The sequence below is a fragment of the Armigeres subalbatus genome, chromosome 1 (genome assembly GCF_024139115.2).
Source record: "Armigeres subalbatus isolate Guangzhou_Male chromosome 1, GZ_Asu_2, whole genome shotgun sequence".
In the NCBI taxonomy this organism is placed as follows: domain Eukaryota; kingdom Metazoa; phylum Arthropoda; class Insecta; order Diptera; family Culicidae; genus Armigeres; species Armigeres subalbatus.
In genome coordinates, this window is record NC_085139.1 from 310,108,574 (window position 1) to 310,125,948 (window position 17,375).

General features: G+C 43.6%; 1 protein-coding gene across 13 annotated transcripts in view; it reads left to right on the top strand.

The window, feature by feature from the left end:
* LOC134207909 (protein unc-13 homolog B) overlaps positions 1-15,763 on the top strand; it is a 332,680-nt gene extending 316,917 nt beyond the window's left edge. For 6 of the 13 annotated variants that reach the window (XM_062683962.1, XM_062683963.1, XM_062683966.1 and 3 more), the window contains exons 16-24: positions 12,999-13,280; positions 13,344-13,565; positions 13,623-13,789; positions 13,847-14,135; positions 14,194-14,352; positions 14,415-14,628; positions 14,691-14,792; positions 14,853-15,015; positions 15,085-15,762. In XM_062683962.1, coding sequence (XP_062539946.1) covers positions 12,999-13,280; positions 13,344-13,565; positions 13,623-13,789; positions 13,847-14,135; positions 14,194-14,352; positions 14,415-14,628; positions 14,691-14,792; positions 14,853-15,015; positions 15,085-15,271 — 1,785 coding nt within the window. In that variant the 3' untranslated portion in view covers positions 15,272-15,762. Of the gene's footprint in view, positions 1-12,998; positions 13,281-13,343; positions 13,566-13,622; positions 13,790-13,846; positions 14,136-14,193; positions 14,353-14,414; positions 14,629-14,690; positions 14,793-14,852; positions 15,016-15,084 lie in introns of all 13 variants that reach the window. The other 7 variants (XM_062683973.1, XM_062683974.1, XM_062683972.1 and 4 more) reach the window with 3 other exon arrangements.
* The last annotated feature ends 1,612 nt before the right edge of the window (positions 15,764-17,375 follow it).

The following is a 17,375-nucleotide window of genomic DNA, read 5'->3' on the forward strand; positions in this document are numbered from 1 at the left end:
GTAAGTTCATGCTACGATTTCTCCGCGATCTATCGATTTTTGTTTGAAAAATTCAGTTTCTTTAATAATTTCACTGAAAAATTTTCAAAATTTTCACAGAAAAAAATCGACGATGATATCATCATCCACGATTGCAGCGAGAAAAACAATTGGGTTTTATGTTCATTTTTATTATTCATTCGAAAAAACACTTTTTCTGAGCTTCAACATATTTCGTAGTAGATCCTAAACTTGATGTTTAAATTCAAGTTTAAAAGTTTTTGGAAATTTTACTGTATGGCAGTTAGCTCACAGATTGACAAGTTTGGGGTATTCAATATGCGAAATCATTGGGATTTTCGAAATTGGTTTAAAAAGGTTCCTGTGCTCCAAAACTCATGATATTTTGGATTTAGGCTTTGTTTTTATAATCGATTCAAGATATGTAATAGTCTCAATACCCAAAAAGACCCAATTGTCAATAATTAGCCAAACAAACAAATTAAACAAATCTTTCAAACCCTTCGCCGAAAGCTTCGAATTCGCTATAAAAAGTTTCAACGACATCATAAGGAATTTAAAAGCTTTCCTCACTCATAATCACTCAGGATAATCCTCACGGAATCCAAAACTAAATGTACTTGCGTTTTTAAGAGCACGCCGCTCAATACGGAAGCAATGCATAACTGTCATTTTTATTAATTCAGCTTTGCTGTATTAATGCATGCGTGAAATAATAGAAATGACAAATGTGGTATTGAGCGGTGTGCCCTTGAAAACGCGAGTGCATTTAGCTTTCAATTCCATGAAGATTGTCCTTAATTTTTAACTTTCGTTGTTATGGCACACTCTGTAAAACCATTAATGGGATCAGATAGTGATGAAAACTGGTAATATCACACGAAAAGTCAGTATTTATTCGAATCACAACGGTGGGGCCAATGAAGTTTGTGTTTGTGAACATCAATGAAAATTTGCTACCATTCAATAATTTATTCTAATGGGAAAAAAAGTAATGATGCAAATATCCGTAGCTGGAGAGCATTCTTAACAGATTTTTGATGTACTGCCAGAAAACCCCGATTCCGATATGCCTGTTAAATTACGGGAAAATGAAACGTACATCACGCGAGCGATTTCCAGCGGAATATCGTTGAGTTATGATTACTGGCGTTCACGGCCTTTAAATCAAGGTTAAAACCAATCCCAATTCTTTACTTCTGCGATCATATAGGAAGAAATCGTTACGAAGGCGTTAAATAGGAACGATTTGTTTGCAAATCGCACACGCATCTAATAAAAATCCGGTCCCATGCTGCATGAACTACGGATCGTAATTAAACAGCAGATTTTTTTTGTGAAAATGTCCCTGCTGCCGCAACTGCAATGGATGTTAATATTCTCTTCTTGAAGAGGAGCGACGGTGAAAAAAAAGAACCTCCTTTCAAGATGCTCGGAAGTCTCCTTTCAAGAAGCTCGGAAGCTTCCTCTCAAGAAACTCGGAAGCCTTCTTTTAAGAGGATCGGAAACCTCTTTTCAAGAGGCTCGGAGGCCTCCTTTTAAAAGGCTCGGAGGCCTCCTTTTAAAAGACACGGAGGCCTCCCTTTAAAAGACTCGAAAGCCTCATTTCAAGAGGCTCGGAAGTCTTCCTTCAAGAGGCTCGGAAGCCTTCTTCCAGGAGGCTCGGAAGCCTCCTTTCAAGAGGCTCGGAAGCCTCCTTTCAAGAGGCTCGGAAGCCTCCTTTCAAGAGGCTCGGAAGCCTCCTTTCAAGAGGCTCGGAAGCCTCCTTTCAAGAGACTCGGAAGCCTCTTTTCAAGAGGCTCGGAAGCCTCCTTTCAAGAGGCTCGGAAACCTCTTTTCAAGAAGCTCGGAAGCCTCCTTTCAAGAGGCTCGGAAGCCTCCTTTCAAGAGGCTCGGAAGCCTCCTTGCAAGAGGCTCGGAAGCCTCCGCGCAAGAGGCTCGGAAGCCTCCTTGCAAGAGGCTCGGAAGCCTCCTTGCAAGAGGCTCAGGAAGCCTCCTTGCAAGAGGCCCGGAAGCCTCCTTTCAAGAGGCTCAGGAAGCCTCCTTTCAAGAGGCTCAGGCCTCCTTTCAAGAGGCTCAGGCCTCCTTTCAAGAGGCTCAGGAAGCCTCCTTTCAAGAGGCTCGGAAGCCTCCTTTCAAGAGGCTCGGAAGCCTCCTTTCAAGAGGCTCGGAAGCCTCCTTTCAAGAGGCTCGGAAGCCTCCTTTCAAGAGGCTCGGAAGCCTCCTTTCAAGAGGCTCGGAAGCCTCCTTTCAAGAGGCTCGGAAGCCTCGTTTCACGAGGCTCGGAAGCCTCGTTTCAAAAGGCTCGGAAGCCTCATTTCAAGAGGCTCGGAAGCCTCGTTTCAAGAGGCTAGGAAGCCTTCTTTCAAGAGGCTCGGAAGTCTCCTTTCAAGAGGCTCGGAAGCCTCCTTGCGAGAGGCTCAAATGCCTCCTTTCAAGAGGCTCAAATGCCTCCTTTCAAGAGGCTCAAAAGCCTCCTTTGAAGAGGCTCGGAAGCCTTTTTTGAAGAAACTCAAAAGCCTCCTTTGAAGAGGCTCAAAAGCCTCCTATGAAGAGGCTCGAAAGCCTCCTATGAAGAGGCTCGGAAGCCTCCTTTCAAGAAGCTCAAAAGCCTCCTTTCAAGAGGCTCGGAAGCCTCCTTGCAAGAGGCTCAAAAGCCTTTTTTGAAGAAACTCAAAAGCCTCCTTTGAAGAGGCTTAAAAGCCTCCTATGAAGAGGCTCGGAAGCCTCCTTTCAAGGGGCTTGGAAGCCTCCTTTCAAGAGGCTCGGAAGTCTCTTTTCAAGAGGCTCGGAAGCCTCCTTGCAAAAGGCTCAAATGCCTCCTTTCAAGAGGCTCAAATGCCTCCTTTCAAGAGGCTCAAAAGCCTCCTTTGAAGAGGCTCGGAAGCCTTTTTTGAAGAAACTCAAAAGCCTCCTTTGAAGAGGCTCAAAAGCCTCCTATGAAGAGGCTCGAAAGCCTCCTATGAAGAGGCTCGGAAGCCTCCTTTCAAGAAGCTCAAAAGCCTCCTTTCAAGAGGCTCGGAAGCCTCCTTGCAAGAGGCTCAAAAGCCTTTTTTGAAGAAACTCAAAAGCCTCCTTTGAAGAGGCTTAAAAGCCTCCTATGAAGAGGTTCGGAAGCCTCCTTTCAAGAGGCTCGGAAGCCTCCTTTCAAGGGGCTTGGAAGCCTCCATTCAAGAGGCTCGGAAGCCTCCTTTCAAGAGGCTCGGAAGCCTCCTTTCAAGAGGCTCGGAAGCCTCCTTTCAAGAGGCTCGGAAGCCTCCTTTCAAGAGGCTCGGAAGCCTCCTTTCAAGAGGCTCGGAAGCCTCCTTTCAAGAGGCTCGGAAGCCTCCTTTCAACAGGCTCGGAAGCCTCCTTTCAAGAGGCTCGGAAGCCTCCTTTCAAGAGGCTCGGAAGCCTCCTTCCAAGAGGCTCGGAAGCCTCCTTCCAAGAGGCTCGGAAGCCTCCTTCCAAGAGGCTCGGAAGCCTCCTTTCAAGAGGCTCGGAAGCCTCCTTTCAAGAGGCTCGGAAGCCTCCTTGCAAGAGGCTCAAATGCCTCCTTTCATGAGGCTCAAAAGCCTCCTTTCAAGAGGCTCGGAAGCCTTTTTTGAAGAAACTCAAAAGCCTCCTTTGAAGAGGCTCAAAAGCCTCGTATGAAGAGGTTCGGAAGCCTCGTATGGCTCGGTTCGGAAGCCTCCTTCCAAGAAGCTCGAAAGCCTCCTTTCAAGAGGTCGGAAGCCTCCTTTCAAGAGGCTCGGAAGCCTCCTTTCAAGAGGCTCGTAAGCCTCCTTGCAAGAGGCTCAAATGCCTCCTTTCAAGAGGCTCAAATGCCTCCTTTCAAGAGGCTCAAAAGCCTTCTTTGAAGAGGCTCAAAAGCCTTTTTTGAAGAAACTTCAAAGCCTTTTTTGAAGAAACTCAAAAGCCTCCTTTGAAGAGGCTCAAAATCCTCCTATGAAGAGGTTCGGAAGCCTCCTTTCAAGAGGCTCGGGAGCCTCCTTTCAAGAGGCTCGGGAGCCTCCTTTCAAGAGGCTCGGGAGCCTCCTTTCAAGAGGCTCGGAAGCCTCCTTTCAAGAGGCTCGGAAGACTCCTTTCAAGAGGCTCGGAAGCCTCCTTTCAACAGGCTCGGAAGCCTCCTTTCAAGAGGCTCGGAAGCCTTTTTTGAAGAAACTCAAAAGCCTCCTTTGAAGAGGCTCAAAAGCCTCCTATGAAGAGGCTCGAAAGCCTCCTATGAAGAGGCTCGGAAGCCTCCTTTCAAGAAGCTCAAAAGCCTCCTTTCAAGAGGCTCGGAAGCCTCCTTGCAAGAGGCTCAAAAGCCTTTTTTGAAGAAACTCAAAAGCCTCCTTTGAAGAGGCTTAAAAGCCTCCTATGAAGAAGTTCGGAAGCCTCCTTCAAGAGGCTCGGAAGCCTCCTTTCAAGGGGCTCGGAAGCCTCCTTTCAAGAGGCTCGGAAGCCTCCTTTCAAGAGGCTCGGAAACCTCCTTTCAAGAGGTTCGGAAGCCTCCTTTCAAGAGGCTCGGAAACCTCCTTTCAAGAGGCTCGGAAGCCTCCTTTCAAGAGGATCGGGAGTCTCCTTTCAAGAGGCTCGGAAGCCTCCTTTCAAGAGGCTCGGAAGCCTCCTTTCAAGAGGTTCGGAAGCCTCCTTGCAAGAGGCTCGGAAGCCTCCTTGCAAGAGGCTCGGAAGCCTCCTTTCAAGAGGCTCGAAAGCCTCCTTTCAAGAGGCTCGGAAGCCTCCTTTCAAGAGGCTCAGAGCCTCCTTTCAAGAGGCTGGAAGCCTCCTTTCAAGAGGCTCGGAAGCCTCCTTTCAAGAGGCTCAGAAGCCTCCTTTCAAGAGGCTCAGGAAGCCTCCTTTCAAGAGGCTTGGAAGCCTCCTTTCAAAGGCTTGGAAGCCTCCTTTCAAGAGGCTCAGAAACCTCCTTTCAAGAGGCTCAGAAACCTCCTTTGAAGAGGCTCTGGAAGCCTCCTTTCAAAAGGCTCAGAGACCTCCTTTCAAAGGCCTGGAAGCCTCCTTTCAAGAGGCCTCAGAAGCCTCCTTTCAAGAGGCTCAGGAAGCCTCCTTTCAAGAGGCTCAGAAGCCTCCTTTCAAGAGGCTCAGAAGCCTCCTTTCAAGAGGCTCAGAAGCCTCCTTTCAAGAGGCTCTGGAAGCCTCCTTTCAAGAGGCTCAGAAGCCTCCTTTCAAGAGGCTCAGAAGCCTCCTTTCAAGAGGCTCAGAAGCCTCCTTTCAAGAGGCTCAGAAGCCTCCTTTCAAGAGGCTCAGAAGCCTACTTTCAAGAGGCTCAGAAGCCTCCTTTCAAGAGGCTCAGAAGCCTCCTTTCAAGAGGCTCAGAAGCCTCCTTTCAAGAGGCTCAGAAGCCTCCTTTCAAGAGGCTCGGAACCCTCCGTTCAAGAGGCCTCAAACCTCCTTTCAAGAGGCTCAGAAGCCTCCTTTCAAGAGGCTCGGAAGCCTCCTTTCAAGAGGCTCGGAAGCCTCCTTTCAAGAGGCTCGGAAGCCTCCTTTCAAGAGGCTCGGAAGCCTCCTTTCAAGAGGCTCGGAAGCCTCCTTTCAAGAGGCTCGGAAGCCTCCTTTCAAGAGGCTCGGAAGCCTCCTTCAACAGGCTCAGAAGCCTCCTTTCAAGAGGCTCGGAAGCCTCTTTTCAAGAGAGTCGGAAGCTTCCTTTCAAGAGGCTCAAATGCCTCCTTTGAAGAGGCTCAAAAGCCTTTTTTGAAAACCTCAAAAGCCTCCTTTGAAGAGGCTCAAAAGCCTCCTGTGAAGTGGTTCGGAAGCCTCCTTTCAAGAAGCTCGAAAGCCTCCTTTCAAGAAGCTCGAAAGCCTCCTTTCAAGAGGCTCAAATGCCTCCTTTCAAGAGGCTCAAAAGCCTCCTTTGAAGAGGCTCGGAAGCCTTTTTTGAAGAAACTCAAAAGCCTCCTTTGAAGAGGCTCAAAAGCCTCCTATGAAGAGGTTCGGAAGCCTCCTTTCAAGAGGCTCGAAAGCCTCCTTTCAAGAGGCTCGAAAGCCTCCTTTCAAGACCCAAGTAGCACTTGTAACAAATCTTAAATAAAAAAAATAAATGAAAGGTTACATAATGGTTGGATTTAGGATGCTTGAAACCTTCCAAGTCACGGTTGATTGCATTTGGGTAATTTTTCAGTCATTTTGAAACTAAATGTGTTGTCAGTTTTTAAGCAGTTACAGGGTAATTGAATTGTAACCATAACATTGAACTGTCATAAGCACTCAAGTCACAATAAAGTTTTTAATTAGTTACCGAAAGACTATCTGGATAGTAGATGCCAAGTAACAAAAACAACACAATAATATCATGATATATAGTGGGGGAGCCTCCATCCTGATTTGAATTCCCAACACCATTGATGTCTGGTGCCGAATTATAATCATGATGCAGGGATACTGCACATGCATACTTTTTTGTATATTCACTAATTTGGGCATGAATTTAATAATTAAAATAAAACACAATGCGAATTATTCCAAAAGTTGCCAAACGTCAAACGAAGCAAGTTACCCTGCAACATCAATAGCTATGGAAGCAAATTACAATGTAACTAAATTCAATGTTGAGCTGAGTCACATCAGTGTTGCAAAAAAATATTGTTACTAGTAACTAATCTTCGCAGGCGTACTAGTTGCAATGTAACTTGTTTATGATTTGTAAAAATGATAGGTTACTTGTAACCCGTATGTAACGGATTTGTATAGCCCTATTTATATGATCAACACTGCATGTGAAATGATTTTGTCCATATAGGAAATCGTTGTATACTGAAAAATTTCATGTGCACTTAGAAAAACGAATATCGGTATTATTGTTTACAGTACTAAAAATTATCGTCTAGTTTAATATTGTTTAGTGCACAGCAATTTGACAAAACTATGATTTGTCTTAACAGGCATTAGTTTTATAAAATAAGGTAGGTCGAACGTACTTGAGTGTTAACTCAATACAGTTACAGTTACCTCAAGTTAAAGTCTATCTACTGCCTAATACCTTTCCGAGAAAAGTCGACTTTTGCTTCTTTAAAAAATAATATCTCGGAAATTTGTATAGTTTTTTTTTCACATAGCTGTTTTTTCCATAACCTTTTGAACCAAGAACAACAACAGTGTATTAATGATTAGATGCTCCTTTTCGACCAAAGTGCTTGTTTTATAAAATGTGGGAAAATACTTATCCGGCAGAATTTTTGTATCGATCTTCCTATGATATTACCAGTGGAAAAAAAAATTTACGGCTTCCATAAGGGTCATGTTTTGGAATTGACAGTATGAAAAGTAAAAAATATAGAGATGCAAATTAGCAAGAAACGATTGAACCATACACGAACTTTCACGTAAGGCAGAAGCATTATCCAAATCCAAAGATCAGTACAATGAAAAATTACATAAGTTATCAAATCTTTTGAACCATCATGTATGCGGTCGTTTGATGAAATATGCTCGGAAATATGCCTATATAATATGTTTTTGGTAAAAGATTGATATAATAAATAAGAAAACGGCTGTTTCTATTAATCTACTTTTAATTTCAAATTCGAGATTTAGAGATTTAATAATGGAGACACTTTTTTTCTTTACTGTTATTGATACTTATTTAAGCTCAAAAATGCATTCATGTTACTATAAATGATAAAACCTAAAAGTTGGTTTAACCGAGGGCGCGAGGTTTTTAGCTAGCTAAAATGATAGGTTTCACCAAAAATTCCATTCCGCACGCACATTAATCTCTGCTAATATCACATAAAAATATCACTTCGCATATAAACATTTACCATTTGTTATTTTAGATTCATGTCTTCAACTTTCTGATTAATGCCATTCAATTTAAGTGACATTGTGACCAGATTTGTTTTATTTTCTTATTAAATACATAACAAAGTTTCATGACAACAAATAAAATGTTGACAAGTAGAAGTCACTAAATAGTCACAAAGTGGCAATCAAGACCAGAATGTTTCAGTTACTGTAACATGGAAATGTTACGGATCGATTACAGTGCAACTTAATGTGAGACCGTATAATTAGTTACATAGAAGCTCAATTTTTAGCGCTTTTTTGGTTGCACTAGTGTTACAAATACAGTTACAGTTATTAAAATTTCACATATAATTTTGTCGCATATCGATCACCGTAATTCAATTGTGACAATCTGTGCTACTTGGGGAGGCTCGTAAGCCTCCTTTCAAGAGGCTCGGAAGCCTCTTTGCAAGAGGCTCAAATGCCTCCTTTCAAGAGGCTCAAATGCCTCCTTTCAAAAGGCTCAAAAGCCTCCTTTGAAGAGGCTCAAAAGCCTTTTTTGAAGAAACTCAAAAGCCTCCTTTGAAGAGGCTCGGAAGCCTCCTATGAAAAGGTTCGGAAGCCTCCTTGCAAGAGGCTCGGAAGCCTCCTTTCAAGAGGCTCGGAAGCCTCCTTTCAAGAGGCTCGGAAGCGTCCTTTCAAGAGGCTCGGAAGCCTCCTTTCAAGAGGCTCGGAAGCCTCCTTTCAAGAGGCTCGGAAGCCTCCTTTCAAGAGGCTCGGAAGCCTCCTTTCAAGAGGCTCGGAAGTCTCGTTTCAAGAGGCTCGGAAGTCTCGTTTCAAGAGGCTCGGAAGCCTCCTTTCAAGAGGCTCGGAAGCCTCCTTTCAAGAGGCTCGGAAGCCTCCTTGCAAGAGGCTCAAATGCCTCCTTTCAAGAGGCTCAAAAGCCTCCCTTGAAGAGGCTCGGAAGCCTTTTTTGAAGAAACTCAAAAGCCTCCTTTGAAGTGGCTCAAAAGCCTCCTATGAAGAGGTTCGGAAGCCTCCTTTCAAGAAGCTCGAAAGCCTCCTTTCAAGAGGCTCGGAAGCCTCCTTTCAAGAGGCTCGGAAGCCTCCTTGCAAGAGGCTCAAAGGCCTCCTTTCAAGAGGCTCAAATACCTTCTTTCAAGAGGCTCAAAAGCCTCCTTTTCTTAAAATTCGGACAATTTTGATGATTTTCAAAACATTCTTTAACAAATACAAGGAGTTATTTTTTATTTTTTTTTCATTTTAATACTTATTTTTTATTATACCCCCCTCCGCCCCTTGACCTTTCAGAGACCAGTAGGACAAAATGTTAATTCAATAATTATAACGGCCTAACGTAAAAAATTAAATTATTTCAATTAAAAAATTAATTACTTTCTCATAATACCGTCGTGCGGGGCTTCTTTTGACTCGGGGGGCTACTTTGGATTTTTGATTTTTTGAAAAAAATAAACGGAAAAAATACCAAATTTGAAGCAGAAAGTTCCCATCAAACTAACAACACGACACCAGATTGGTTATAATGACAATTTAATAGTAATTTTCGTCCTAATTCTTGTTTTAAAATGTCCAAAGTAACCCCTGATTTGTCAAAAGAAGCCCCGCACGACGGTAATAAATTCAAATATGTAGCATTTTCAAAAGTTTCGAAAATTTCTGCAAAGAAAAATTAAAACAATTGTCGAAAGCTTCAATGCTAAATACTTTTCGAACGAAAATGTTATTCCATATCATTGAAAAACGCATCAAAAATTTGACAAAAAGCCGAAATTGTTTTAAAATTTTTATCGAAATTGTAGTCATTTTTTTCTTTAAATTGTTTTGCGGTTCTAAAATTTTCTTTGATCAGTTTTTGTTTTTTAAGACATTAGAATTTGTGACTTTTTTTAAGTTTGGCAAAAAAATTATTTCATAAATTTCATCGCATTTTTTTAACGCATTAACTGAATTTCAATTATTTTCAAAAACACATTTCTTGTTATAAAAAAGACAAAGCTACAATGAAGTTCTTTTTTTCAATTTCTTTGAACTTTGTTTTGTAAACAAAATGAAATACTTGTTCCAAATATTCGTAAAATTCAAATAACATTTTTAAATACAAAAAAGGACAAAACTTGCTGTTTTATCATTTAATATTTATCAATTAATATCATGGACTTATTTAAAAAAAGATTTTTTAAGGCCCTCTATGTGATTTTTTCACAAAAGCTACATTTTGTCGAGGAACATGGGTTGGGTACCCTGTCGGCCACATATCTTAGCTAAGCTTTTTGACTGCACACATCGTAGTTACTACACAGCTGCATAAAATACACAGCTCATAAATTGAATATGTAGTCTTCAAGAGAGCTACTTTTACTGTACATAATTTGGAGTTTCGTTAATTCAAGACCAAGAACGGTGCCGGCCACGTCATCACAGTCAATTTAGGAGTAGAAGAAAATTAGTTCAACACTCATTGATACAAGAGACCGGGGAATCCTCTGAATCTCCGTGAGTGCCACGGGAAAGGAATAGTTGGATAATTGAGAGGGTAATTCATGGGAAGAGGATCAAGCTAATAACGATCCATTAAGCACTAATAATCTTCTAACTTGCGACACTGCAAAGCTGAATGCTGTGATGTATTTTTTTCACATAATTAGAGTAGATCGAGGATTTGTTCTGATAGATCTAGACTGATGATAGACATTTTTCGGAAGGATGGGAAAACGAAATGGCTACTGCCGAGAAAAGGATCACTTATTCCAGGAAAACGCTTACATGAAAAAAAATATTTTAAATCCCCTTACTTCATTTTCACAAACATCTAATTTTAGAGAATGTATCAAATCCAAGATTGTCTCAATCCGGGCAAAAGCCTACTTTCACAGAAGGAATTAAATCCATCATTGCCTTACCCCGGGCCTTAGCCGGGCAATCACTTTTAATTTCGAAGAAGAGATCAAATCCCCCATTGCATTTTTGCGGGCAAACGCCCACTTTTAAAGAAGGGATTACTTCAACTTTTGCCTTAATCTGGACAAACGCCTACTTTTAAAGATAAGGAACCACATCCACCATGAGCCTAATTCGGGCGAATGCCTACTTTTTAAGAAGTGATCATATCCGTCCTTGCCTTAATCCGAGCAAGCGCCTAGTTTTAATGAAGGGATCACAACCACCATTGCCTTAATCCGGTTGAGCATCTATTTCTAAAGAAGGGGCTACATTCACCATCGCCTTATGCCGAGCGAACGCGTACTCGTAAAAAAAATGCATCCACCATTGCCTTAATCCGACCAAACGCTCACTTTCAAAGAAGGGATCACATCCACCATTGTCTTAATCCGGACAAACGCCTACTTTTCAATCACATTCACCATTGCCTAAATCTGAGCGACCAACTACTTTTTAAGAAGACCGGGCAAGTGCCTACTTTTCAAGAAGTGATCACATCTACCCTTGCCTTAATCCGAGCAATTGCCTAATTTTAATGAAGAGCTCAAATCCACCATCGCCTTATGCCGAGCGAACGTCCTAATTTTAAGAAGAGATCACATCCACAATTGTTGTAATCCAAGCAAGTGCCTACTATTAAAGAAGGGATCATATCCACCATTGTCTAAATCTGGGCGAGCAACTACTTTTTAAGAAGGGGTAATATCCACAATTTCCTTAATCCGAGCAGACGCTCCATACTCGGCTAATGCATGGTTTCTTCGAAAGGGTTGTGTATTTTATTATGTTATATTCACTATTCCAGGTTCTTGCAGCACCACTGAGCACCACCAGTAATTCATTTTATGAACAAACAAAACGTATGTCGTATGTCTGTTATGTCAAATGACCCTCACTTTTGTCGCTGTGGTCAATTATGTCAAATGTCCCTTATGCCAAATGACCGTTATGCCAAATGGTCTTTATGCCAAATGACCTTATGTCAAATGGCGTTATGCCAAAAGGCTTTATGCCAAATGACTCCTCCCTACCATACTACTTATCAAATCAATTTCCGCTCTCGAAGCAGAAATATTTTTTCCCTTGAGTTCTCCAGCATCACGAGCGTTCGCGCACTTCATTCGGCCGCATAAGGGTTAAAGAATAAATAAAAAACATTTCAACAAAAACTCGTTGTTTTTTATTTCTTTCGTGAAAAAAATCGATGAAACCCTTGAAAAAACCAGAATAATCCACCTGATGATGATGATGCCTTTCCCGTGTATTATAAAGTATTATATAAAAAAGTATTACAAGTAAATAGTAAAAAAGTATTATAAGTATAAAGTATTATATAAAAAAGTGTTATATAGAAAAGCACATAAGAGAGATCAAAATTGCACTTTAGGGGGATAGATTTAGTTTTTTCCATCCAATCACATTTATTTGCGTTCATTGAAATGCATTGCAGCAGTTTTGAAAATAAAATCGATTTTGAATTTTTTTATTTAGACGTAGGCAGCCATTTTTCAAGGTTGCATTTTTCGGAGTTTTCGAGCCATATTGTGTTTTGACCACGCCACATACTGTTGGTCGCAGCAGACATCGGTATAATTTTTTTAGCGTCTATTGAGTAATTGAACGATAAGTTATCCTTATTGCTTATGGTCTTGTAATTATTTTTTTTCGAGCTAACGAAGTTTGACGAAAAGTCGTGGTACTAATTGTTAAAAGTTGTTGTTGTACAAATCAAGGCGCTAGTTGCAGTAACTTAAACTAAATGATTGGAATTTTGTTATCATTTAGTCTATGTTACTGAATCTATAGCCATAACTCCGTTACTAGTGGAATTCAAACAACGAACCATTAGGCAGAGTTGTAGAAAAACCTTCGCACTAGAAGTCCACCATACAACATGTTTTGAAATTCAGCTTCTGGAATGTGTTATTGACAAACTACTAAATGATCAAATGCAAATTACTGAATGATCATTAACATCCTTGATACAAATCTTTTCCTATCGAGAATTTGGAATACTTCTACAAAACATTTCGTTTCAAGTTTCTAAATTTTTGTCGAAATTCAGAAAAACTTATTTTACAAAATCAAGAACTCCGACGAAATTCAAAACAAAAATCACCAAGAATTTTTATTAAAATATGTACTTCTGTAAAAAAAACAAAATCTGCAGCTTTAAAATATTATCGCGTTTTTTGATTTTTTTTAAAGAAAGCTGATCGGCTACTTTGAAAATTTTGTCGCTTGAATAATTATGTCTGAAATTTATCAAAATATGAAAACAATTGCCGAGAATAAATAAATTAATTTTTAAATAAATGTGTTTCCCATTAAAGGTCTCGGCCGCAACGATGTGGAGTTTGTTCGCAATAGATATGAAGTACGCATTGGAAGAGCACGAACAGCATCGGCTGTGCAAATCATCCGCCTACATGAACCTGCACTTCAAGGTCAAGTGGTTGTATACGAACTACGTGAAGGAGGTCCCACCGTACAAGGGTGCCGTGCCGGAGTACCCGGCCTGGTTCGAGCCGTTCGTGATGCAGTGGCTGAACGAGAACGACGACGTTTCGCTCGAGTACCTGCACGGCGCCTTCAAGCGAGACAAGAAGGACGGGGTAAGGAGCACGATTTACTGTTTTGTTGGGTGAATCCATAATCTACTTCCCTTCTCTTTGCAGTTCCAAAAAAGCAGTGAGCATGCGCTGTTCTCCAACTCAGTCGTGGACGTATTCACGCAGTTAACGCAGTGCTTCGATGTAGTTAGTAAACTGGACTGCCCGGATCCGGAGATCTGGAAGCGGTACATGCGACGATTCGCCAAAACTATTGTGAAAGTGTTGCTCGCTTATGTAGATATAGTTAAAACCGAATTTCCTGATATAATGCATGAGGAGAGGACGGTAGGTAGCTTCGGAATATTATCGACAACTTTACTCAACGCTTATTCTCCAATCCAGGCTTGTATTCTAATGAACAATATCCAACAACTTCGGGTCCAATTGGAGAAAATGTTCGATTCTATGGGTGGTGATAAACTCGAAGAAGATGCGGCCAATATCCTAAAAGAGCTGCAGCAGAATCTCAACACTGCGTTGGACGATTTGGCAACGCAGTTCGCAGTGAGGTAAACATGATCCGAACTTCCCTGGTAGCTTGACTCTAATATTCCTCGCAATTTCAGTTTGGAACCACGCATAACCGGTAGCGTACGGGAACTGGGTGATCTGCTGCAGCAAGTCAAACAGCAGACTTCCCTGTTCCACGCGCCACCCACCGACGATGCCAACATGATCGCCATGGAGGCGGACGAAGTGCTTCGACCGCTGATGGATCTGCTGGACGGCTCGCTCTCCATGTACGCCCAATCCTGCGAGAAGACTGTACTCAAACGATTGCTCAAGGAACTGTGGAAGATCGTAATCCGGACGCTGGAGAAGACCATCGTGCTGCCACCAATGACGGACAGAACGGTTACCTAAAATTGCTTAACGTTTGAACTCCGACGAACTAAACGCTTTCTGCTTCCAGATGGTCTTCAAACATCTAACGGACAACGCCAAGAACCTTGCAGCGAACGCTAAGATCGAGGACATGTCCAGACTCTTCAAAAACCACGTGGCCGGCAAATCGGACGCCAAGAACGTACTCAGTGGTGTGATGGATATTTCAAAGGAGGTCCGTCCAAATGTAACTGTTTGCTGTAACTTGTTCTTCCAAAAGCATCGACTAATCCCTTCCCGTTTTCCCAGATCGAGAAGAATCTATCACCGAAGCAGTGCGCCGTGCTGGAAGTAGCGCTGGATACCATCCAGCAGTACTTCCACGCCGGTGGCAACGGACTGAAGAAGCCGTTCCTGGAGAAATCGCCTGAACTGCAGAGCCTGAAGTACGCCTTGAGTCTGTATACGCAGACGACGGACACGCTGATCAAGTCGTTCGTGTCCGGGCAAGGAGCTTCCGAAGGTACGTTTGTCAAAGCATATTGATTCGCATTGCTTCGACTAATAATCATACATTCTATTCAGAGGGCGGAATCAATCACGAGGACGCCTCCGTCGGGGAGGTTTCGATTCAAATCGACGTCTCGTCCAACCCGGAGAACGGCGAACAGAAGATATCCGTCAAAGGTAGGTTGTATCCCGCCGAGAGTTAACCATAACTGACTTTTCTCCGTTCACAATCCACAGTAATCGCCGCCAACGATCTGAAGTGGACCGTCCCGTCCGGTATGTTCCGGCCGTTCATCGAGGTGAACCTTATTGGGCCGCACCTGAACGATCGCAAGCGCAAGTTCGCCACCAAATCCAAGTCCAACAACTGGTCTCCGAAGTACAATGAGGCGTTCCACTTGTAAGTTTTGGCACTTGAATATGGAAAGAAAAGACTGAATATGATTTATTTCTTTTCCTGCCTCGCCAGCGTCATTGGCAACGAGGAGCAGTTGGAGTTCTTCGAGTTGCACATCTGCGTCAAGGATTATTGCTTTGCCCGCGAGGATCGTCTGGTAGGGGTCGCAATCCAGAAGTTGAAGGACGTAGTCGATCAGGTATGGCGTTGGGTGGCTTTTATTTCCGATTTTATTTTTTGTTCGAATGACTGTGATTAGAGTGAATGGGATGGATGACGTCGTACATGGAAGAATATCGGGTGCTGCCCTTTTCTATGGTGAGTTAGGAGGGGCAGTGTTCTACTTTCAGGTTAAGTTGGCCGGCGAAAAACGACGGGAAGCTGAGTACGTGTAGGTCGAATTCTTGGTGAGTATTCGTAATGACTATAACAGTTTTTTTCTACTTCCAAGTACTGAGACTAGTGACACAGGATTTTGGACAAGACGAAAAATATGAGTAACTAGTCGACCCGGCAGACGTTGTCCTGCATAGTAGGCGAAAATGTGCGTTGTAAACTGTTCTGCAGAATTTCCATACAAATCTATCTTTTAGTTTTGCACGATTTACTCATCTTAATTCGTTATTTTTGCATAAGCAAATATCATATAAACCCGTCGGAAACTATAATGAACCTTTCGGTTGAAGGAATGAAGAAAATCCATCCAGCCGTTTTCGAGTTATGCGGATACGAACACAGACCATTTCATTTTTATATATAAGATTTTATTCAATAAATGTTTTGTAAATTTTATATATTTAATTGTTAATTATCCGAAATTTCAATTTTATCTCTTGTGATTAGTACCATAAGGTAATGGAAGCCGAAAGAAGTATTGACCGATTTTTCTTAAAAGTTTCAAATATGGGATTGCTTTGGAAGCTATTTTGAAGAGCCACTGATGGAAGTCGTACTGCGCTTGTGAATCTCCACACTCGTTCTGTAAATCACTTTCCCATCAGACGAACCTGAGTCATTTATTGAGCTACAAATAAAAGGAGTGATTTCAATTTGGCACCATATTTAGAATCCAGATCTTGAAAGGAGGCTTCCGAGCCTCTTGAAAGGAGACTTCCGAGCCACTTAAAAGGAGGCTTCCGAGCCTCTTAAAAGGAGGATTCCGAGCCTCTTGAAAGGAGACTTCCGAGCATCTTGAAAGGAGACTTCCGAGCCTCTTGAAAGGAGGCTTCCGAGCCTCTTGAAAGGAGGCTTCCGAGCCTCTTGAAAGGAGGCTTCCGAGCCTCATGAAAGGAGGCTTCCGAGCCTCATGAAAGGAGGCTTCCGAGCCTCTTGAAAGGAGGCTTCCGAGCCTCTTGAAAGGAGGCTTGAGCCTCTTGCCTGAGGCCTCTTGAAGGGGGAGCCTGGAGGGGCTGAGCTTGGAAGGGGCTGAGCCTGAGCCTTGGAAGGGGCTGAGCTTGGAAGGGGCTTGGAAGGGGCCTGAGCTTGGAAGGGGCTGAGCCCTTGGAAGGGGCTTTGGAAGGGGCCTGAGCTTGACCTGAGTTGAAGGGGCCTGAGCCTGGAAGGGGCTCTGAGTTGGAAGGGGCCTGAGCCTGGAAGGGGCTCTGAGCCCTTGGAAGGGGCCTGAGCCCCTTGAAGGGGCTCTGAGCCCTTGAAGGGGCTGAGCCCTTGAAGCCTGAGCCCTTGGAAGGGGCTTGAGCCTTGAAGGGGCTGAGCTTGGAAGGGGCTGAGCCCTTGGAAGGGGCCTGAGCCTTGAAGGGGCCTGAGCCTTGGAAGGGGGAGCTTGAAGGGGCTGAGCCTTGGAAGGGGCCTGAGCCTTGGAAGGGGCCTTGGAAGCCTGAGCCTTGGAAGGGGGCCTGAGCCCTTGAAGGGGCCTGAGCCCTTGGAAGGGCTGAGCCTTGGAAGGGGCCTGAGCCTTGAAGGGGCTGAGCTTGGAAGGGGCTGAGCCTTGAAGGGGCTGAGCCCTGGAAGGGGCCTGAGCTTGGAAGGGGCCTTGGAAGGGGCCTGAGCCCCTTGGAAGGGGCCTGAGCCTTGAAGGGGCCTGAGCCCTTGAAGGGCCTGAGCCTTGGAAGGGGCCTGAGCCCCTTGAAGGGGCCTGAGCCCTTGAAGGGGAAGGGGCCTGAGCCCTTGGAAGGGGCCTGAGCCCCTTGGAAGGGGCCTGAGCTTGGAAGGGGCCTGAGCTGGAAGGGGCCTGAGCCTGGAAGGGGCTGAGCCCTTGGAAGGGGCTGAGCCCTTGAAGGGGGCCTGAGCCCCTGGAAGGGGCCTGAGCCTGGAAGGGGCCTGAGCCCCTTGGAAGGGGCTGAGCCTTGAAGGGGCCCTTGGAAGGGGCTTCTGAGCCTGGAAGGGGCTTCTGAGCCCCTTGGATT